Raw genomic sequence first — 24208 nt, 5'->3', positions numbered from 1 at the left:
AATGGGTGCAAAGACGTATGGTTTATTACGAAATCTAGTAACCCCAACGAAGCCAATGGAAAAGAGTTTTGAAGACATAGTAACGATACTAAAGGAACATTTAAACCCCACACCGCTGCTGATAGCAGAAAGATTCAAGTTTCACAAACGGAACCAGCATAAGGATGAAATCAATGTTGATTATTTAACAGAACTGTGCAAACTATCGAAACACTGCCAGTTTGGAGCGGGTCTGGCAGATACCTTAAGGGACAAGTTTGTGTGTGGGCTTCAAAGTGAAGGAACCCAGAAACGGCTTTTATCTGAAAAGGACCTTACGCTGGAAAAGGCTTTCAGCATTGCGGTACCATATGAAGCAGCAGCACGGGGCGCTGCAGAGATACAACAGAGACCGCAAGAATATGGCACAAACGAAATGTCATATGGAACAGAGAAGTGCTATCGCTGCGGCAGAACAACACACGACCAGAATGATTGCTGGTTCAAAGACAAAGTGTGCAGACAGTGTGGAAAAGTAGGACACATAGCACGAGTCTGCAGGTCGGTAAAGAAAACCAGCAATAAGAAACCTACCAAAGAAAAGTACAAGAAGGTACATAAGATGACGGAGAATAGTTCAGACGAACAAAAGAGTGATAACGACTCCGAAAGCAGGGAACTGAGTTGTCTGAAACTACATAATGTGATCACAACGGAGGATCACCGAACCATTTGGGTCACTCTCAAGATAGCAGGAGTCCAGGTAAAGATGGAATTGGACACAGGATCAGCAGCTATTCTCACACATACCCTTGAGAGACACACAAATTATTTTGAAGACGTGCACGGGGCAAAAAAGTCTACCCCAAAGGAAAAATAAGGGTGACCGTTATATATAACGGTAATGAAACACCAAAACTAGACCAATATGTATTGCAAGATGGAGGACCACCATTACTGGGACGTGAATGGATCCGGAAAATACAACTGGATTGGCATTCCATACAGGCACTGACTGTGGCTGACAAAAAGGATGACGACGTCACACCTGGGCGACTGTCAAAGATCCTAACTGACGCGAAAGAAGTGTTCCAGCAAGGACTCGGAACACTAAAAGGCATGACAGCGACGATTAAAATTGAAGAAAACGCAAGCCCAAAATTTTTTAAGGCCAGAGCGGTACCTCATGCGATCCGCCCAGCCATCGAAGCAGAGCTGGAGAGTCTGGAACGTTCAGGTGTACTGTCCAAGGTAGACTGGAGCGAGTGGGCTACACCCATCGTCCCTGTGATGAAAAAGTCGTTGAGCAGTACGCCTGGGGAACCAAGGAAGGTTCGCATCTGTGGGGACTTTAAGGTAACAGTGAACCCGGTCCTTCACACCGTACAATATCCACTTCCGCGGATTGAAGATATTTTTGCCTCGCTATCTGGAGGGAAACGCTTCACTAAGATTGATCTGGCCCAGGCGTATCTGCAAATGGAGGTAGAAGAAGCATCAAAAAATACCTCACAAACAACACCCATAAAGGTCTCTACCAATACAACCGGCTGGTATTCGGGGTAGCATCAGCTCCGGCTATTTGGCAGAGGGCAATGGAACAAGTCCTGCAAGGGATCCCAGGGACCCAGTGTTATTTGGACGACATCCTGGTCACGGGCGAAAATGACAGTGATCACCTTGCCAACCTGGAGCAGGTGCTCACTAGATTGCAGGAATATGGGCTCCAAGCTAACCGCCCCAAATGCGAGTTTTTTAGAAAACAGATCTCGTATTGTGGCCACGTTATCGATAAAGAGGGGTTACATAAGCCCCCAGAGAAGATTGAGGCAGTAGCCAAGGCTCCAGCACCGGAAAATGTGTCACAACTGAGGTCGTCCCTCGGGCTGGTAAACTACTACCATAAGTTCTTGCCAAATTTGTCTACAATACTACACCCACTGAACACCCTACTGCAAACTGGGGTGCCATGGAAGTGGAGTGACGAATGTAGATGAGCTTTCCAGAAGAGCAAAACACTAATCACATCAAAAGAGGTATTGGCCCATTACAACCCGGCATTACCAATTCGGTTGGCATGTGATGCGTCACCCTACGGCATTGGAGCGGTGCTGTCGCACAAATTCTCGGACGGCTCAGAGAGGCCAATAGCCTTTGCGTCACGATCACTAACCTCAGCCGAGCGCAACTACGCCCAGATTGACAGGGAGGCTCTCAGCCTAGTGTGGGGAGTGAAAAAGTTCAATCACTATCTGCACGGGCAGAAATTCACCTTGCTGACTGATCACCAGCCTCTTGCGCAACGACTACAAAGATGGTCACTTTTTCTAGGGGCACACCACTATGAGATTGAATATAAGGGCACGAAACAGCATGGAAATGCTGATGGGCTATCACGCCTGCCACTCCCTACTGCGGAGGAAGCACCAGCAGTGGATCCTGTCGAAATATTCCATTCAACTATAGTTGAATACCTACCGGTAACTAACGCTTGTATCGAAAAGGAAACCCGAAATGACTCGACACTGTCTCGGGTATATGATTTGACGGTGAAGGGATGGCCAGCATATGGCGACTCACTGTTGCCAGCATTCTCGACAAGGAGAGAACAGCTGTCAGTGTGCCGGGGGACCTTGATGTGTGGATCCCGAGTGGTAATTCCACCCAAGTTAAGGGATAGAGTGCTCAGTGAGCTTCATGAGGGTCATCTGGGAGGGGTAAAAATGAAAAGCCTAGCCAGGGCTTATGTGTGGTGGCCGGGAATCGATAAACCAATCGAGCACCTGACCAAGAGCTGCTCAGGATGCCAGAGAGTCCAAAATGTACCACCACAGGCCCCTCTACACCCATGGGAGTGGCCTGTGGTGGTGCATTTTGGACTCTCTGGCAATGGGTGCATATTGATTTTGCTGGTCCATTCATGGACTCAATGTTTTTAATAGCCATGGATGAGCACTCGAAATGGCCTGAGGTCATCAAAATGTCCTCCACCACCACGGAGAAAACTATTGCAGTCCTACGGACCATTTTTGCCAGGAATGGCTTGCCAGAGCAGATTTGCTCCGACAACGGACCACAGTTTGTGTCCGAAGAGTTCCAGAGGTTCTTGAAAAAGAATGGGGTAAGGCATTACACATCCGCCCCGTATCATCCAGCCACAAATGGATTGGCTGAGAGGTTCGTACAAACCTTTAAGAAGGCAATAAAGGCTATGTACAGTGACAACATTCCGCTGCAGCACAAGGTGGACAATTTCCTGTTCGCCTACCGGAATGCGACACATGCAGTCACCAACCAGGCCCCGGCCATGATGTTCTTTAACCGAAGGTTAAGATCTCGCCTGGATTTGCTCAGACCAAACGTACGAAGAGGTGTTGAGAGTAAGCAATTCCAGCACATCCATGAGAAGCCAACAAGGAGCTTCAATGTAGGGCAACCAGTCTTGGCCCGCGACTACCGAACAGAAAAATGGCAGCCAGGAACGATATGCACACGGCAGGGCCCACTAATGTACACAGTGGACGTTGGGGAGAGCATCGTGAGACGCCATGCTGACCAGATCCTAGAGTCACAGGAACAAGTCAACCCCATGCCTCGCCCATACGTACCTGGTGATGAACCCGACGTACAGGTCGCATCTACCCCAGAAACAGTAGCATCGGAAGCTGATGAACCAACCGACGACAGGGGGCCAGAATCGCCTCCGCACCAAGAGCAAGACACTCGGGAAAGGCGCTATCCAGAAAGGATCAGGAAGCCTCCCCAAAGACTGAGTATATAAATAGACTATTTTCAGCTAATGTTGCATGTTAAAAGTGTTAATTGTAATTAGTTTGATATTTAATTGTTAAATGAGTGTTATGGTACTGTTAATCTAAAAGGGGAGGAATTGTAATGTATATACCTTTAAGGGAGGAACTACTTTTTACAGCTCATGTATACTGTAGTACCGGCAGTGACCACACCTGTATATAGCACTGAGTAGTAATCTGTACAGGCAGTTGCAGTGTGAGCCACGTTGAGTAAACACCTGTTGTACCGTTCTCCGCAGTCTGTGTCTTATTATACACGGACACTACAACCACCATTCACGACTGGATGTGGCAGGACTGCAGAGCTTTAATCTGATCTGTTGATTGTGGGATCGCTTAGCACTGTCTATAGCATGCTGCTTTCACTTTTTAGCATGCATGTAGTCCTGTGTTGCAGTTTCCCCAGGTTGGCACCTCATTTTTAGGTATGCCTGGTGCTGCTCCTGGCATGCTCTTCTACACTCCTTATTGAACCAGCGTTGGTCCCCTGGCTTCATGGTAATGGTAGAGTGAGGGATATGTCAGGCCATGAGGTTACAGAGTATGGTGGAATGCAATTCTGCTGCTGCTGATGGCCCACAGCGCCTCATGGATGTCCAGTTTTGAGCTGTTAGATCTGTTCTGAATCTATCCCATTTAGCATGGTTGTAGTGCCACACGATGAAGGTGTCCTCAGTGTGAAGACGGGACTTCGTCTCCACAATGACTGTGCGGTGGTCATGGACAGATGCATCTGCGACAGGTAGATTGGTGAGGACGAGGTCAAGTAGGTTTTTCCCTCGTGTTGGTTCTCTCACCATCTGTCGCAAGCCCAGACTGGCAGTTATGTTCTTCAGGTCTCGGCCAGCTCGGTCAGTCGTGGTACTACCGAGCCACTCTTGGTGATGGTCCATCGAAGTCCCCCACCCAGAGTACATTCTGTGCCCTTGCTACTCTCAGTGCTTCTTCCAAGTGGTGTTCAACATGGAGGAGTACTGATTCATCAGCTGAGGGAGGGCGGTAGGTGGCAATCAGCAGGTGGATTCCTTGCCCATGCTTGACCTGAAGCCATGAGACTTCATAGGGCTCCCAAGGCCACTCCTTCCCAACTGTACACCACTGTGCTGCAACCCCTGGTGGGTCTGTCCTGCCGTTGGGACATTGGGTGGGATACCACCTAGGGATGGTGATGGAGGAGTTCGGGACATTGGCTGAAAGATATGATTCTGTGAGTATGACTATGTCAGGCTGTTGCTTGGCTAGTCTGTGGGACAGCTCTCCCAATTTTGGCATGTCCCCAAATGTTGGTGAGGAGGACTTTGCAGGGTCAACTGGGCTGGGTGTGTCCATAGCCGGTGCCGAGGTCGATGCCGGGTGGTCCGTCCAGTTTCATACTTATTATTGTGTTTCGTAGCGGTTTGTTACAACTGAATGGCTCGCTAAGCCATTTCAGAGGGCAGTTAAGAGTCAACCACATTGCTGTGGGTCTGGAGTCACATATAGGCCAGCCTAGGTAAGGACGACAGATTTCCTTAGTGAACTAAATGGGTTTTTATAACAATCCGATAGTTTCATGGCTACCATTACTGATACTAGCTTTTTATTCCAGATTTATTTAAGTAACTGAAATTAAATTCCCCAGCTGCCGTGGTGGGATTTGAACTCACCTCTCTGGATTATTAATCCAGGCCTCTGGATTACTAACCCAGTGACATTATCACTACGCTACCGTTCCCTTATTATGGCTATTAGATCAAACACATTTATTTCTATCTGTGCTATTAATTCATCTATTTTGTTGCAAATACTTTGCGCATTCAGCACGGTGGCATAGTGGTTAGCACTGTTGCCTCACAGCGACAGGGACCCGGGTTCGAATCCGGCCTCGGGTGACTGTCTGTGTGGAGTTTGCACATTCTCCCCGTGTTTGCGTGGGTTTTCTCCAGGTGCTCCGGTTTCCTCCCACAGTCCAAAGATGTGCGGGTTAGGTTGATTGGCTATGATAAATTGACCCTTAGTGTTAGGGGGATTAAATACATGGGGTTACGGGGATAGGGTGGGATATGTGTTGGTGTAGGGGTTACGGGGATCGGGTGGGATATGTGTCGGTGCAGGCTCGATGGGCCGAAATGGCCTCTATCTGCACTGTGGGGTTTCTGTGATTCTGTGATAGTTCCTTTAGCTTTAACTGTTTTCTATTTTTCCCTGATGTCACCTTAGTCACTGATGCCCTATTACCTTTGTTACTCTCTCTGTCCCTTCCTGACCCACTCTGCTTCTTTTTACACAAATTGCTATTCTGCTCTACAGCCTTGACATTTCTCTTACTGCTTTAGAATTTACCTTTTCCTGAATCATCCCACCCTCCCTTCATAATTTAAAGCCCTATCTACCGCCCTAGTTATTTGATTTGCCAGGACACCTTGTGCTGTCTCCTCTCTCTCTCCCAGCTTTAATGTTGTCAGCAAATCTGTCAAGTTTACAGTTAATTTCAGGATTTAGGTCATTTCATGTAGATTAGAAGCAACAGGGATCCAATCATTGATCCCTGCAGGACTCGATTCAACACCTCCCCCCAGTCTGACATTACACCGCTCTCTATTTTCAGGAGTGCATTGTGACACTGAGGGGCACATCTCAGTGGGACCTTACACAGGATCAGTCCATGGTCCTCCTGTTTTTACTTATCTACATTAAATGACCTGAATACTGAAACAAACTGCAAGCTTGGCAGGTTTGCTGACTAGCATTTCAAGATTCTGAAGGGAACTAACAAAGGTGAATTGGACAAATTGTTCACCTGTGGCAAATGGTTCAAATCCCAGGGATCACATGGTAATAATGAGGGAGTAAGCGTAAGAGAAGGCAGGGGGAACTTTAGCACCTGAAGGGGACTTGAGTTGGAGAATAACTTACCTAGGCAAGCAGGTCATTGAAGAGGGGAGTATCAGTGGGTCCAAGATACAATTAATTTGGTTTATGCAGAAAAAAGGAATTGAGCGATATGGTGAGAAGGTGGGTAGGTGGGGTTGATGGATATGGTGGATAGGTGGGGTTGAGGGATCTGGTGAAAAGATGATGGGTGGGCTTGAGGGATAAGATGAGAAGGCAGGGATGCAGGAATGAAGGATATAGTGACAAGTCAGGGTTGAAGGACATGGTGAGAAGCATTACTCACTGTTCCCAGTGTGTCCCTCTATATCCCACTGTTCCCAGTGTGTCCACTCTATATCCCACCTTTCCCAGTGTGTCGCTCTATATCCCACTGTTCCCAGTGTGTCCCCTCTATATCCCACTGTTCCCAGTGTGTCCCCTCTATATCCCACTGTTCCCAGTGTGTCCCTCTATATCCCACTGTTCCCAGTGTGTCCCCTCGATATCCCAATGTTCCCAGTGTGTCCCCTCTATATCCCACTGTTCCCAGTGTGTCCCTCTATATCCCACTGTTCCCCAGTGTGTCCCTCGATATCCCACTGTTCCCAGTGTGTCCCCTCGATATCCCAATGTTCCCAGTGTGTCCCCTCTATATCCCACTGTTCCCAGTGTGTCCCTCTATATCCCACTGTTCCCCAGTGTGTCCCTCTATATCCCACTGTTCCCGTGTGTCCCTCTATATCCCACTGTTCCCCAGTGTGTCCCTCTATATCCCACTGTTCCCATTGCGTCCCTCGATATCCCACTGTTCTCAGTGCGTCCCTCTATATCCCACTGTTCCCAGTGTGTCCCCTCTATATCCCACTGTTCCCAGCGTGTTCCCTCTATATCCCACTGTTCCCAGTGTGTCCCTCTATATCCCACTGTTCCCAGTGTGTCCCCTCTATATCCCACTGTTCCCAGTGTGTCCCTCGATATCCCACTGTTCCCAGTGTGTCCCTCTATATCCCACTGCTCCCAGTATGTCCCTCTATATCCCACTGTTCCCAGTGTGTCCCTCTATATCCCACTGTTCCCAGCGTGTTCCCTCTATATCCCACTGTTCCCAGTGTGTCCCTCTATATCCCACTGTTCTCAGCATGTTCCCTCTATATCCCACTGTTCCCAGTGTGTCCCCTCTATATCCCACTGTTCCCAGTGTGTCCCTCTATATCCCACTGTTCCCAGTATGTCCCTCTATATCCCACTGTTCCCAGTCTGTCCCTCTATATCCCACTGTTTCCAGTGTGTCCCTCGATATCCCAATGTTCCCAGTGTGTCCCCTCTATATCCCACTGTTCCCAGTATGTCCCTCTATATCCCACTGTTCCCAGTCTGTCCCTCTATATCCCACTGTTCCCAGTGTGTCCCTCGATATCCCACTGTTCCCGGTGCGTGCCTCTATATCCCACTGTTCCCAGTATGTCCCTCTATATCCCACTGTTCCCAGTCTGTCCCTCTATATCCCACTGTTCCCAGAGTGTTCCTCGATATCCCAATGTTCCCAGTGTGTCCCCTCTATATCCCACTGTTCCCAGTATGTCCCTCAATATCCCACTGTTCCCAGTGTGTCCCTTACATCCCATTTTTCCCAGTGTGTCCCCTCTATATCCCACTGTTCCCAGTGTGTCCCTCGATATCCCACTGTTCCCAGCGTGTTCCCTCTATATCCCACTGTTCCCAGTGTGTCCCTCTATATCTCACTGTTCCCAGTATGTCCCTCGATATCCCACTGTTCCCAGCGTGTTCCCTCTATATCCCACTGTTCCCAGTATGTCCCTCTATATCCCACTGTTCCCAGTCTGTCCCTCTATATCTCACTGTTCCCAGTATGTCCCTCGATATCCCACTGTTCCCAGCGTGTTCCCTCTATATCCCAATGTTCCCAGTGTGTCCCTCTATATCCCACTGTTCCCAGTGTGTCCCTCTATATCCCACTGTTCCCAGTGTGTCCCCTCTATATCCCACTGTTCCCAGTGTGTCCCTCTATATCCCACCGTTCCCAGTGTGTCCCTCGATATCCCACTGTTCCCAGTGTGTCCCTCTATATCCCACTGTTCCCAGTGTGTCCCTCTATATCCCACTGTTCCCAGTGTGTCCCTCTATATCCCACTGTTCCCAGTGTGTCCCTCTATATCCCACTGTTCCCAGTGTGTCCCCTCTATATCCCACTGTTCCCAGTGTGTCCCTCTATATCCCACTGTTCCCAGTGTGTCCCTCTATATCCCACTGTTCCCAGTGTGTCCCTCGATATCCCACTGTTCCCAGTGTGTCCCTCTATATCCCACTGTTCCCAGTGTGTCCCTCTATATCCCACTCTTCCCAGTGTGTCCCTCGATATCCCACTGTTCCCAGTGTGTCCCTCTATATCCCACTGTTCCCAGTGTGTCCCTCTACATCCCAATGTTCCCCAGTGTGTCCCCTCTACATCTCAGTGGCTCTTGCATGTACTTGATTATTAAGACAGCTGTGGGAATGATTTTGTTCTACAATCTTCCTGATTTTACATATCTTTCCTTTCGCAGTGATCCATTGTTGTGCATTTTAAATCATCCTCCTCACTCAAAAAACCAGGAGCTGTCTCTTGCCTCTCTTCTGACATAAATGAGAACCATCTTGAAAATCCCCATTGTGTGGTTGAAGCCTTTAATCCGCACAGGACCAAATGTGCCCAAATCCCTCCCTCAGTACAGGATAAATGGGAAGAACTCCACTCAAACAAAAATCTAGTTTGTCATACTGTTTAAATATGTCATTTAAATTTCTTACCAAAACCCTTCAGGAGTTAAACATTGCTCCTGGTTCTACTTCCAAGATGTGACCCAGATAAGACACATTAATGAGAATGAACACGACATCTGTTGGCGAGGGACTGGCCCAATACTTCTGTTTCTGAAAGGATGATTGCTTAACAGGGAGGGCAGTTGGTTCTCTCACCTGTCAGTTCTTTCACTGGAGGCAAAGAACAGGTGAACTGAAGAGAGAGCAAAAGGGTTGACAGGTTGCATCAGACGTGGAAGCCTTGCTGCTTTGCTGCTTCTATTTCTGTCATCCCCCAAGCCAACTCCTGACATCATTCAATGGAGTAAGAGACTTTGCCACAAATTGCAGCGATCTCAGAATGTGATTCTTATTAACAATACTGAAATCCCTAAGGAACCATAAACAGGGATCCGGCATTCTGCAATTCCATGGCTGCGGAATCTGTTCCCTTCTGGTTTTGTTTCCCGTGGTGTGCCTGGTACTCGTTCTGCGCTTGGTTCCAGCTAACCACATCTGCAGATCTTCATTGCGACCAGTACAGTCGGCAAGCAGAGGTACAACAGGCACATTCGGTGAGCAAAAGCCAAACGGAGAGAATTCTAGCCATGCAATCAAACTCCAGGAAAGAAGAAACAGAAAAAAAACCAAGGCCAATGAGCGAGTTTCCACATGTCCCAGTCAGTTGATAATTATGGAGGCCACTTCTTTGTGAAGAGTTCCCTCGGTGAGCTAGGATCCGCCATTATGTTCTCACCAGTTTCCACTTGCGGGCGAGACCAGAACTAAGGGCCATAAATATAATATGCAATAGGGAATTCAGGTGAAACTTCTTTACCCATCTTCTTCTTCTTCTTAGGCAGTCCCTCAGAACCGAGGATGACTTGCTTCCACATTAAAAATGAGCTCGCAGGTGACTGATTAGCCCAATGCGGGACCTACAGTCTCTGTCACAGGTGGGGCAGACGGTGGTTGAAGGGGCGGGTAGGTGGGGTGCTTTACCCAGAGTGGTTAGCATATGGAACTCACTACCACAGGGAGTAGTTGAGGAGAATAGCTTTCAAGGGGAAGCTAGATAAGCACATGAGGGAGAAAGGAATAGAAGGCTATGTTGATGAGGTTAGATGAAGAGGAGGAGGCTGGTGTGGAGCATAAACACTGGCATGGGCTTGTTGTGCCAAATGGCCTGTTTCAGTGCTGTAAATACTTTGTAATAGTTGTCAGTTATCGGGCACTCAACATGACTTTGTGTGTTTTGCTGATTCTGGAGTCTCCCTCCTTCCTCACCCCTGGCGCCCAAGAGCCCTCTCAACATCCTTGGTAGGGGAATGCCCTCTCTGAACCCCTGGCTGTCTGCCATAGAAACTGGTCTTGAGATGTACCAGACTTCCAGGGGCTCCTAATCAAAGGAAAACATTGTGCATGAAAAGGCTGTTTAACCCAATGAGCCAAGAATGGCACTCACTTTCCCCAATTCATCTGACCTCTGGAGGTATGTGAACAAACAGCGACAACTCAGTGGAATTTAATAGTTGTCTGAGTCGTACTTGACAATCGGTGTGGAGGTGGGGAAAAGAATTACCTAGGGGTCCGGCTTCTGATTATTCTTCACTAAGCCATGCTGGAAAGTGAGTGTCTGAATAGTAAGAACCCAGGAACTCACAGGGCTAGAAAAACTCTTTGGGGGGAAAATTTGTCCCCTAAGCACCGCCCGTTGATGTTGCTAATGCAGCGTTGAGACCAGTACCGATAGGGCGAGGCAAACCCAGCGCCACACGCCAAATCAGGACCCCCCGTAGCGCTGCCGCTGACAGCTATCGATGGGGATCTCAATGCCAGGGAGATTGTGACGTCAGTGAGTGTGCAACGCTCACTGAACGCCCGATTTCCCAAATTGCTTTTAGCCACTTACCCTCACCGCCCGGAGTAAATACTGACGGGGAGAGCTGGCGTGCAGCACCAGGAAGCTGGCTGCAGGAATGTTATTTAAAGGGATCATCAGAAATCACTTGCACCTGTCAGGTTAGTGCAGTTTCAGTGGCTTTTTCTTAGTTTCAGCTACAGTAACAGTTTCATTGAGTAATTTCAAGGTTCCTTTGTATCCAGAGTCTTGTGGCAAGTACAAAGTAGCTACATTTATTCTTCAAAGATTGAAACTGTAACACTTGGTAAGATTAATGGGGGCTGTACTGGCATGCCACCTCGCCCTCCAGGATCTATGGCGGATGGAGTGTAGGCAGCAAGAAGGACGGGAACATGAGCGCAGAGGGAGGAGGACAAGGAGGAAGAAGATGAGGAGGAAGAAGACAAGGAGGAAGAAGATGAGGAACAGGAGGGAGGGAGGAGGCAGCTGGACAATCGGGCTTCCGGACGGGTGGTCCGCGATGTGTTGTGCCACCTCCCTCCACATAGTGCGGCAGACTTGTGGCAAGGGCCTCCTGCCAGTTGGTGGGTACAGAACTGCCTGCCTTCTCTCCACCGCCATATCTCCAATGCTTCATGGGAAAACCTGCGGGCTCTCTCCCTCGGGCAGCAATCTGCCATGAGGATTTGTAAATAAGTGCTCCTTTTCCTTCTTCTTATGGTTGTTGCGGCAGCTGCACAGCCAACAATGCTGAGAATGAGGTGCTGCAGCATCAATGAACCTCCCCTTTAAGTAGTGAAAAAAGCCTGTGCCAATCATGAGTTGCGATTAGACTGCACCCGCTATTGGTCCAGCCTTTAAGTGTCACACCAATGAGCTAGGGTTTTTAGACTTGATTTAAGACTCCAATCATTTTATTGAGCAGTGAGGACGAGTTTTGCATGCAGTCTGTAGTGTATGTACTTTGCAGAAGGAACTATATTCTGCAGCCCCTGTATACTGCAGTACCAGTAGTGACCACCCCTGTATATAAGCCTGTGTAGTAACTTTTGCATAGTAGTTCCAGGTTGTCTCCACTCAGTAAAGACCTGTTATAACCAACTCCTGCAGTCCGTGTCTCAATTATACACGGACATAATACTGGCGACGAGCAGATCCGAACTTACCTACAGTCTGCACCACCTCATGGGGATCCATCCCTGAAGCGAAGTTATCAGAGGTCGAGGCCAGAAGGAAGAAAGAAAAATAAAAAATAAAACGAACAGAAGAAACGGGCGTCGACCGTGGGCATCCGCCTCTGATTCATCGGAGTTGAAGATTTGCAGGAGAGGCTGTCGAGTGCGGGGCTTGGTTATCCTGTCGATGGTGTTTCAGCTAATCGGGCTGGTGGTAGGTAGTACACTGATCCTTCCTGGGCTGCGGCGGTCTAGAGTGCGATCGGGTGGCTTTTCAACGGGGCCGAGCAGTGTTGTCGGGAAGAGGAGAGAGAGAGAGGGTGGAGCACACAGGGCGCGGCCGGTGCTACGAAGCCGGGCAGCGTACAGACCCGAGAAGAGGGAGGCAAGTGTCCTGCAGGGTTGCTCCGACGACGGGGAAATAATAAAAATTAGACGCGCAGAAAGCCGCGAGGAGCTGCAGTTTGCCACGGGAACCGCGGAGAGCGGCGTTAGCAGCAGCGCGGGGGGAAGTGCGCGAAGACCATAGGGCGTCGCCATCAAGGCATAAAATGCCAGCAACAGCGCTAGCAGCAGTGGAGAAGACAGAAAGCGTGGGAGGCGCCATCTTAATCCAGCGGGGAAGAAGGCAAAGCGCGGGAGGCACCATTTTGTTAAATCGGGGAAGAAGGCAAAGCGCGGGAGGCGCCATCTTAGATTTCCAAGATGCTGAAGACTGGCAATATCACTGCCTTCGATAATGCAATAGAAGACTGGACCACGTATGTGGAAAGAGTCGAGGTATATTGCGAGGCAAACGAAGTAGCCGATGAGAAAAAGGCATCGGTACTACTAAGCTTAATGGGCGCAAGGCAGTACGGCCTATTGCGGGACCTGATTACTCCAGCCAAACCGAAGGCGAAGAGTTTTAATGAAATTGTTGATATCCTACAGGAACACCTAAATCCTGCACCGCTGCTGATAGCAGAAAGATTTAAATTCCACAGGAGAAATCAGCATAAAGATGAGAGCAATGCTGATTACCTTACGGAACTACGCAAGCTATCAAAGCACTGCCAGTTCGGAGCAGGACTGGCAGATACCCTACGGGACAAATTTGTCTGTGGACTCCTGAGTGAAGGAACCCAGAAGAGGTTACTCTCAGAGAAAGAGCTGACGCTAGATAAGGCTTTCAGCCTGGCAGTATCGTACGAAGCAGCAGCAAGGGGAGCTGCAGAAATACAACAAAAGCCACAGGAATACGGCACCCACGAAATGACACGGGGATTTGAAAACTGTTATCGCTGCGGCAGAACAACCCATGACCAGAAGGACTGCTGGTCCAAGGACAAAATATGCAGGCAATGCGGAAAGATGGGACACATTGCACGAGTTTGCAGGTCTGGGAAGAAGACTAATGACAACAAAAAGGCTACTAAGGAACAGTACAGGAAAGTACAAAAGATGACGGACAGTAGTTCCGAAGACCAGATGAGCGATAGTGAATCCGGGAACAAGAGACTAAGCTGTCTCAAACTTCACAACGTAATTGCAAAAGGGGATCACCGAACCATTTGGTTCACCCTCACGATAGCAGGGTCCCAAGTCAAAATGGAATTGGATACAGGATCAGCTCTGACCGTCATGAATCGACGAGACTACGAGCGGCTATTCTCACACATACCCTTGAAAGAGACATCCATTGTCTTGAAGACGTATACGGGGCAAAACGTATACCCCAGAGGAAAAATAAGGGTGCCTGTCGAATACAACGGCAAGGAAATACAGAAATTGTATCTGTACATACTGCAAGATGGTGGACCACCGTTATTGGGACGTGAATGGATCAGAAAGATAAGTTTAGACTGGCACTCCATTCAGGCACTGACGGTGGCTGTTAAAAAGGATGACGACGTCACTTCTGGACGATTGTCAACAATCTTAGCTAACGCCAAAGAGGTATTTCAACAAGAACTGGGAACTCTTAAAGGCGTAACCGCCTCGATAAAAATAGAAGAGAATGCAATTCCCAAGTTTTTCAAAGCAAGACCGGTACCATATGCAATTCACCCAGCCGTCGAGGCAGAGCTGGAGAATCTGGAGAATGCAGGCGTGTTATCTAAGGTAGACTGGAGCGAGTGGGTGACACCCATCGTTCCTGTCATGAAGAAAACGTTAAACAATAAGTCTGAGGAGCCAAGGAAGGTTCGCATCTGTGGGGACTTCAAGGTGATGGCGAACCCAGTCCTTCACACAGTACAATATCCTCTTCCGAGGATAGAAGATATTTTCGCCTCACTATCTGGAGGGAAGCGTTTTACAAAAATTTACCTAGCACAAGCATATTTGCAGATGGAGGTTGAAGAATCCTCTAGGAAGTATCTCACGATAAACACTCACAAAGGTCTTTACCAGTATAATCGACTGGTATTCGGAGTAGCATCAGCTCTGGCGGTATGGCAAAGAGCGATGGAACAAGTCCTGCAAGGGATTCCGGGGACTCAGTGTTACTTGGACGACATCTTAGTGACAGGTGAAGATGACAGTGAACACCTTGCCAACCTAGAGCAGGTGCTCACTAGACTAAGAGAACATGGGCTACGAGCCAATCGCCCCAAGTGCGAGTTTTTTAAGAAACAGATATCGTATTGTGGCCACGTGATTGATGAAGAGGGGTTACATAAGTCCCCTGACAAAATTGAAGCGGTAGTTAAGGCTCCAGCGCCTGAAAATGTGTCGCAACTGAGGTCATTCCTCGGATTGGTGAATTACTACCATAAGTTTTTGCCGAATTTGTCCACAATTCTGCACCCACTGAATGCCCTACTACAAACTGGAGTAGCATGGAAATGGAGCGATGAATGTAAGCGGGCCTTTCAGAAGAGTAAGGACCTAATCACTTCAAGAGAAGTATTGGCTCACTACAACCCATCACTACCGATAAGACTGGCGTGTGATGCGTCTCCCTACGGCATTGGAGCGGTTCTGTCACATAAATTCCTTGATGGTTCAGAGAGGCCGATAGCTTTTGCGTCACGCTGGTTAACTTCAGCCGAGCGTAACTATGCCCAGATTGACAGAGAGGCCCTCAGCCTGGTGTGGGGGGTGAAGAAGTTCAATCTACCTGCACGGTCAGAAATTTACTCTACTAACTGATCGTCAACCTCTTGTCTCCATTTTCAACCCTCAGAAGGGCGTACCGATAATGACAGCACAACGGCTACAGAGGTGGTCCCTTTTCCAAGGGGCACACCAATATGCCATCGAGTACAAAGGAACTAAACAGCATGGGAATGCTTATGGATTGTCGCGCCTACCGTTGCCGACGGTGGAAGAAGCACCTGCAGTGGATCCAGTGGAGATATTCCACTCGACCATAGTCGAATGTCTCCCTGTGACGAATGCAAACGTAGAAAAGGAAACGCGAAATGACCCGACACTCTCCAGGGTCTATGATTTAACGGTGAAGGGATGGCCAGCACATGGCGAACCACTGCTGCCAGCATTCTCACAGAGGAACCTTGATGTGTGGATCCAGAGTAGTAATTCCACCCAAATTGAAGGATAGAGTGCTCAATGAGCTTCATGAGGGTCATCTGGGAGGGGTAAAAATGAAGAACTTAGCCAGAGCGTTTGTGTGGTGGCCGGGAATCGATAGAGAAATCGAAGAGATGACCAAGAGCTGTACAGGATGCCAGAAGGTCCAAAACGCCCCACCACAAGCCCCTCTACATCCATGGGAGTGGCCCTCATCTCCATGGCAAAGGGTGCACATTAATTTTGCTGGTCCATTTATGGACTCGATGTTTTTAATTGCGGTGGATGCACATTCAAAGTGGCCAGAGGTAATAAAAATATCCTCAACCACCACAGAAAAAACTATCACAGTCTTACGAACCATATTCGCCAGAAATGGGCTGCCTGAACAGATTTGCTCCGACAATGGACCACAGTTTGTGTCTGAAGAGTTCCGGAGGTTCTTAAAGAACAATGGTGTTAAGCATTACACATCCGCCCCATATCATCCAGCCACCAATGGATTGGTTGAGAGGTTCGTTCAAACATTCAAGAAGGCTATCAAGGCAATGTGTAATGAAGACATACCCCTACAACACAAGGTGGATAACTTCTTGTTTGCCTACCGGAATGCGACACATGCGGTTACCAACCAAACTCCAGCCATGATGTTCTTCAATCGAAGACTACGATGCCGCTTGGATTTGGTTAAGCCAAACATCAGAAGAGATGTGGAGAACAGGCAGTTTCAGAATATGAATGAAAGGCCGACCAGGAGTTTTAAGATAGGTCAACCAGTTTGGCCCGGGACTACCGCACAGAGAAATGGCAGCCAGGAACGATCTGTACACGGCAAGGACCTCTAATGTATACCGTGGACGTTGGAGAGAGCATTGTAAGACGCCATGCTGACCAGATTCTAGAGTCACTGGAAAACGTCAATTCCACACCACGATCCGATACACCTGCATCTACCTCAGAATCGGTGATATTGGAAGCAGACGAACCAAACAACGACGTTGATCCCGAATCAACTTTGCCAGGAGAACCTGATACCCCAAAGAGGCATTATCCAGACAGAATCAGGAAGCCTCCTCAAAGACTGAACTTATAATTGCTTAACTTCAACTAATGTATCTAGCAACTGTAATTGTAAATATGTTATTTAATTGTTAATCGAATGTTATGTACTGTTTAGCTAAAAGGGGAGGAATTGTAGTGTATGTACTTTGCAGAAGGAACTATATTCTGCAGCCCCTGTATACTGCAGTACCAGTAGTGACCACCCCTGTATATAAGCCTGTGTAGTAACTTTTGCATAGTAGTTCCAGGTTGTCTCCACTCAGTAAAGACCTGTTATAACCAACTCCTGCAGTCCGTGTCTCAATTATACACGGACATAATACAGTCTACAGCATTTTCGCCTGGCACTAATTCACCATCTTTTGTCCTAACACCACCTTGGCTATAACGAATTTCTAGCCCTTTGCTTTCCATCGGCAAATCCCAGGTTTAAATAATACCACCCACTACCCGATCTCTCATACCCCTTTTTCACACAAAGGGTAGTGGAAATCTGGAACTCTCTCCTCTGAAAGGTTATTGGAGGTGTCAAATGAAATTTTTGAGATAGAGATCGACAGATTTTTGTTGGGTTAGGGTATCAAGCGATAGGGAGCTAAGGCGGGTAAATGGAGTTGAGGTACAGATCAACTATGATCTTACAGAATGGCAGAACAGCCTTAAGGGGCTGAAGGGCCTACCCCTGTTCCTATGTTCCCTCAATCGGTCAAAGACAGAGTCAGGTGATGAATGGCCACTTGGAGTACCTATCAAGTACTTGCCTGTGGAATTCTACCTTAGGAAGCAGTTGGCACCTTCAGGAGATGAGGGGAGAAAATTGGAGATGGGGGGTGGGGGGAAGAAAGAGGTCCTCACTTGGTGCTCTTAATGGTTTGATCCAACTCCTCCTTACTTATTCGAGAAGCACCTCCCAATTTGCAGCAACTGGCCTTGAGTTGATGGAGCTGTGAGAGGAGGGTGCAGTGATTTCCACCTCCGCAGGAAAGTACCATCAACCTGTACAACGGCTGTAAATCAGCACCGACTGATCGATGCAGTGAACTATAAATAGCATCCATTTGGCTGAAGGGCTGTGCGATTGAATAATTGAGTTTTCTTGCCCAGTACACAAAAGTACCGCAATAAGATTGAAAGGATTTTCCAGAGAGCCTGAGGGGCCTTGTGCGGGGGTGGGGAAACCTCCTACACAAACCGACACACACTCAGCATTAAACAGGGATTCTCATTAACGGGACTCCTTTTAAAGAAGAACCTCATCGTCAGGGACCCCATTTACAGAGAGTGCCTCATCATCAGAAACCCTGGGCTAGAAATTTGGGTACTTACCGCCACTCAGTAAGGCCTGTTTTGTGAAAAAAAATGGCAGCCGCCTCACTTCCGCCCACCTCTGGCGCAGGAAACGGCGGCCGCAATTTTGGTGAGGGCCATAGCGCTGCCGTTAGCAGCACTGGCCCTAGGCATGCAAATCTGCAGAGCGTGATGTCAGTCATTGTGCAATACTGACTTGAGGCCATGCACTGCGAACTTGGACCTCAGTGCTGAGTTTACTGCTGGGTCCTAAGCTCGCTCTGAAAAGTGAGTGTGCAGCAGATTGACAGAGATACTGTCAACACTTCTTAAAGGGACACACACATCTTTCAGGTAAGTTTGCATTTAAGCTTCTGGAATGGATTTTAAACATTTTATTGAAGTAGTGGCTTGGTGCAATAGACGTTAAAAGTTTTTAAAGTGTGCAGGGCATGCTACTGGATGCTTGCAAGGCTTCAGATGGTAAAAGAAGTCCTCTGAGAAGACAAAAAATGCTGGAAATACTCAGCAGGTCAGGCAACATCCGTGAAGAGAGAAGCAGAGTTCACGCCTTGACATGAATCAGCCATTCATGTGGAAATGACTTATGAAATAATACTGGGCGGCCTGCTGGTGGCGCTGTCCAGGGAGAGTATAAATACTCGGGCATGGGCCTAGCTTGCTCAGGACATTCTTTTACAGGAACTAGTGAAGGACACAACTAGATCTCCATGTTGTAAAACAGTTGATCAAAGCTTTGTTTAATGCTTAGACCAAGTGCCTAGTAGTTTTCTTACGTCACGCCTCAGGTCGAAATGCAGCCTGGCCTGCTGAGTATTTCCAGAATTTTCTGCTTTTATTTCAGATTTCCAGCATCCGCTCGCTGAGGGAAGAGAAAGATGCAGGAGAGGAAGAAGCAGAAGAGGAGGAAGCAGAAGGAAGGATGCAACCTAGACAGCCCCTTTCTGGCCGGGATATCCGGGATGGAATGATCCGCTTGCAGTACCAGTAACCACAACCCCAATTCCCCTTTCAACATTTGTCCCACACCTTACCTTCCCTCTGTTACTGTCCTCTTGGCCACAATGCTGAAATAAAAGCCACCACAAAGCAAACTTTCCAATCCAACTTTATATATCTATCCATCCAATATGACATCAAGAGATCAACTAATCACCCTTACGCATTCCCTTAGTGACTGTCTTGTGTGTGTCTTTGCCTATCCTACTGATGTCACACAGTGCTACCCCAGTGGCTGCAGCATGGTTGGTGGAAGGCTGCTGACTTTCAGTGGAGGACACTGCAGATAGCCTTGCAGGTCTACTTTGAGGAGCTGGTGGCTGGGAGTGTGAAATCGAGTGATAGTGTTTCTTCTTCTTCTTCACTCTCCTCTCCCTCTTCTTGGTCAATCACTGGCTAGGCAGGCTGCATTTCTTGGGTAAGCAAGAGGTGCATGCGAGAAGGACGATCATAGAATCATAGAAATTTACAGCACAGAAGGAGGCCATTTGGCCAATCTCTGCCCCCTGGTTATTGACCCTTCTGCTAAGAGAAATAGGTCCTTCCTATCCACTCTATCTAGGCACCTCATAATTTTATACAACTCAATTAGGTCTCCCTTCAGCCTCCTCTGTTCCAAAGAGAACAACCCCAGCCTATCCAATCTTTCCTCATAGCTAAAATTCCCCAACCCAGGCAACATCCACGTAAATCTCCTTTGCACCCCGTCTAGTACAATCGATGTGGTGACCAGAACTGCTTGCAGTATTCTAGCTGCGGCCTAACTAGTGTTTTATACAGTTCAAGCATAACCTCCCTGCTCTTATATTCTATGCCTCGGCTAATAAAGGCAAGTATCCCGTATGCCTTCTTAACCACCTTATCTACCTGTCCTGCTACCTTCAAGGCTAACACCCAAAATACTTCTGAGTCTTCAGCTGTGAGGCCCTTCCATGGTTAAATATCCTGCCTGATAGGCTCCCACATGAAGCGCTATAGAACTGGCTGCACTGAATTCTACTCCGGCAACAAGCAGTGGCTTCACATGAGGATGGGAATTGGAGGAGGGGAGAACGGTTTGTCACCCTTGCACCTTCCATTCTCTTACTTCTTAGGACCGCTAACCAGACACAAAGCCCTAAATCCCATCCCGTCACAAATGCAAGTGCTGAGGGCCTCAAGCAGCTAATCTTCTCAAACAATCTGTCTCGACCCTTCCTCTGACAGGAGAGCTACCTCACAGGTACAAGCTGCTATCGTAAGCGTGCCAAGTTCCCCTCGCTTCCTCATTTGTACACCCTCCCCAGGCTGTCAGAAAATTAGCCAGACAGCTGGTCGGCCCTAGGACAAGCAGCTCAAGCCTTGGCCCACTGCGAAGGCTTATTGGGAAGAGAATGCTGTGGCACACGAACTACAGAATGAGGGAGATGATGAAGGAATGAGACTAACACACTGCGCTTGGTTGAATAACTCTATGCTCACTGATATTGAGTGAGGGGTGTCAATGATTTGTTGGGCAAGTGAGCTAGTCTTTAAAGGTCTTGAGCAAGGTTTAAAGGACCATTTCAGATAAGAAATTTAAACTGCAACATGTATCATTTCATTTTAAATTTGTATTCTCTTTTCCCTGATTTACTGTTATTACCTTCACCCGTGAACCCAATAGTTGAAAACAATTCTTCCATATAAGGAATGTTGTTAAAGAATGGCAAAGGAATTTGGATCAGTGACGTAACTGGGCAGAAAATGGCAACCTGAGTTTAACACTTCCCCTGCGCCTCCGCCACCCCATCGAGGACGGAAGCAGCTGAACCATCTTACCTGAGCCTGGCTTTAGTCTGCCTCCTGAGGATAGGGGTGTTGGCCTCGCTCTCCTCCTGGACGCACTGCAGCGAGGGTGATCGGCTATGCGAGCTCCGTGAGCTCGCCGCGCTCTGCTGGCCTCCCTCGGAGCCTTCCTGCATGTGCGCCAGTAGCTGCGGCGGCAGGCTTCTGAGGGACGGGACAGGCGAGTGGGAGGTGCGGCTCGGGAGGTTGTTGATATTGTTGTCACTGGTAGATCGTAGCAGCGTGCGTGGGGATGAGAGGGCACTTCCTCCAGCTCGTCGTCTGTTGGTGTAGCTCGGGGTCTCTCTGAAAGGCACTGAAATTTACAAGCATGTTAGTGCTAGTTGTCTCACTCTGAGTTGAACAGGACTTCAAAACACACAAAAATAGAACCTCCCTCACATTCTACCCCCCACCCCCACCAACTCACCTGAGGGTGCTGAGGCACAATTCCACAACTTCCTTGCACAAATGGCCATTTTTATTTGTGAGCCTACAACAGTGAGCATCACAAGTTATTTGACCAAGGTGGGCATCACACCCAGGCCTGAACCTAACCTCACCAACATCCACATATGTACAGTTTGCAGTGGGGTCACAGGATCAAAGCAAGAAACCCTCCTGGACCATGTGGCTCAGAGCCAACCAGGCAGTGCTTTTCGGTAAACATGGCTCCACCTCTTATCCCAGTCCTTCTCTGCGTATTGCCTTCACTCCATTCATGCCTGGTCTAACTGAAGCCTGCACCCTTTCCAATTTATAATCTTGGCATGTCCATGACAACACTAACTACTGCTGCTGATTGTGTTGTTGCTGTTAAATTGTTACAGTGCACTTAACACAAATTAGAATGCATAGAGTGAAATAAAGTCATTCAGCCCATCACTCTGCTCCGTTCACAGCCCATGTACACTCTTTCCTATCATGGCCTCTACCCCACCCATTTAATCTCCTTTCACAGCCCACGTACACTCTACGTTATCATGGACTCTACCCACTCATTTACTCTCCTTCTACAGCCCATGTACACTCTACCCTAATATGGACTCTATCCCACCCATTTAATATCTGGAGGCATCCATCCTCTCATTCCTTTATTCAACTCTGCCCTGCTTCCCTCCAGGCAATAGCCTCCCTCAGTCACCGGCAATGCATGTACCATTGTATCTGATGGAGTATTCGATTATCTCAGTCTCTACCTGACCCTGTAACCTCCAAGCCCATTCCATCCAGCTTTCCCCAATGTACACGAGACTACATTGTGAGCAGCGAATACAGTATACCAAGTTGGAAAAAGTACAAGTAAATCGCTGTTTCACCTGGAAGGAGTGTTTGGGGCCCTGGACGGTGGGAAGGGAGAAGGTGAGAGATGCAACACCTGCCCTTGGGGAGACCAAACGCAGTTTGGGCGATCACTTTGCTGAACACCCCCGTTCAGTCCGCAAGCCTGACCCTGAGCTTCCGGTCACTTGCTACTTTAATTCTCCACCCCACTCCCACTCTGACCTCTCTGTCCTTGGCCTCCTACACTGTTCCAATGAAGCTCAATGGAAGCACGAGGAACAGCACCTCATCTTTCTATCAGGCACATTGCAGCCTTCCGACCTCAACATTGAGCTCAACAATTTCAGATCATAACCACTGCTCCCATTTTCTTGGACAGCAGTTGCTGGTAATGGTTCTGCTGTTGCCATTTACCGTGCTATCACAGGCCTTCCCTTTTGTTCTTTCCTCCCCTCCCTCTTTCCCTGCCTCTGTACTTGCTTATAAACTGTTGAATCACTAACTTCTTCCAGTTTGATGAGCTTCTGACCACATATCCGCACCATCACCAAGACTGCCTACTTCCACCTCCGTAACATTGCTTGTCTCAGTCCCTGCACCTCAGCTCATCTGCTGCTGAAACTCTCATCCATGTCTTTCTTACCTCAAGACAATGCTCTCCTGGCCAGCCTTCCATCTTCGTCGCTCCATAAACTTGAGTTCATCCAAAACTCTGGTGCCCGTATCCTAACCCACAACAAATCTCGTTCACCCATCACCCCTGTGCTCGCTGACCTACACTGACTCACAGTCCGGCAACGCCTCAGTTTTAAAATTCTCATCCTTATTTTCAAATTGCTCCATGGTCTCATCTCCTCCAGCCCTACAACCCTCCGAGATCTCTGCGTTCCTCCAATTCTGGCCTCTTGCGCATCCCCAATTTTAATCGCTCCACTATTGAACATAAGAACATAAGAAATAGGAGCAGGAGGAGGCCATTTGGCCCCTCGAGCCTGCCCTGCCATTCGATAAGATCATGGCTGATCTGGTCTTGGCCTTTACTCCACTTTCCTGCCCGCTCCCCATAACCCTTGACTCCATTATTGTTCAAAAATCTGTCTATCTCCACCTTAAATATATTCAATGACCCAGCCTCCACAGCTCTCTGGGGTAGAGAATTCCAAAGGTTCACGACTCTCTGAGAGAAGAAATCCTTCCTCATCTCCGTTTTAAATGGGCGACCCCTTATTCTGAAACTATGCCCCCTAGTTCTAGATTCCCCCAGGAGTGGAAACTTCCTCTCTGCATCTACCCTGTCAAGCCCCCTCAGAATCTTATATGTTTTAATAAGATCCCCTCTCATTCTTCTAAACTCCAATGAGTATAGGCCCAACCTGCTCAACCTTTCTTCATAAGACAACCCCTTCATCTCAGGAATTAACCGAGTGAACCTTCTCTGAATTACCTCAAATGCAAGTATATCCCTCCTTAAATAAGGAGACCAAAACTGTATGCAGTACTCCAGGTGTGGTCTCACCAATGCCCTGTACAGTTGTAGCAAGACTTCCCTACTTTTATGCTCCATTCCCTTTGCAATAAAGGCCAACATTCCATTTGCCTTCCTAATTACTTGCTGTACCTGCATGTTAACTTTTTGTGTTTCATGTACAAGGACCCCCAGATCCCTCTGTACCGCAGCATTTTGTAGTCTCCCTCCATTTAACGAATAATTTGCTTTTTTATTTTTCTTACCAAAGTGGATAACCTCACAT

The 24208-nt window shown here is 48.1% G+C and overlaps 1 protein-coding gene across 1 annotated transcript in view; it reads right to left on the bottom strand.

The window, feature by feature from the left end:
- The window catches only part of shank3a (SH3 and multiple ankyrin repeat domains 3a), a 1542118-nt gene that overhangs the window by 750344 nt on the left and 767566 nt on the right, over positions 1-24208 (bottom strand). Inside the window, exon 11 of the mRNA XM_086010558.1 lies at positions 21168-21489. Coding sequence (XP_085866684.1) covers positions 21168-21489 — 322 coding nt within the window. The remainder of the gene's footprint in view (positions 1-21167; positions 21490-24208) is intronic.

Source organism: Somniosus microcephalus, chromosome 17 (genome assembly GCF_052327205.1).
Source record: "Somniosus microcephalus isolate GS21.2 chromosome 17, FLI_Smic_1.0, whole genome shotgun sequence".
NCBI lineage: Eukaryota > Metazoa > Chordata > Chondrichthyes > Squaliformes > Somniosidae > Somniosus > Somniosus microcephalus.
The sequence above is the reverse complement of the archived record's forward strand: the minus strand, read 5'-3'. Positions and strand labels throughout refer to the sequence as shown.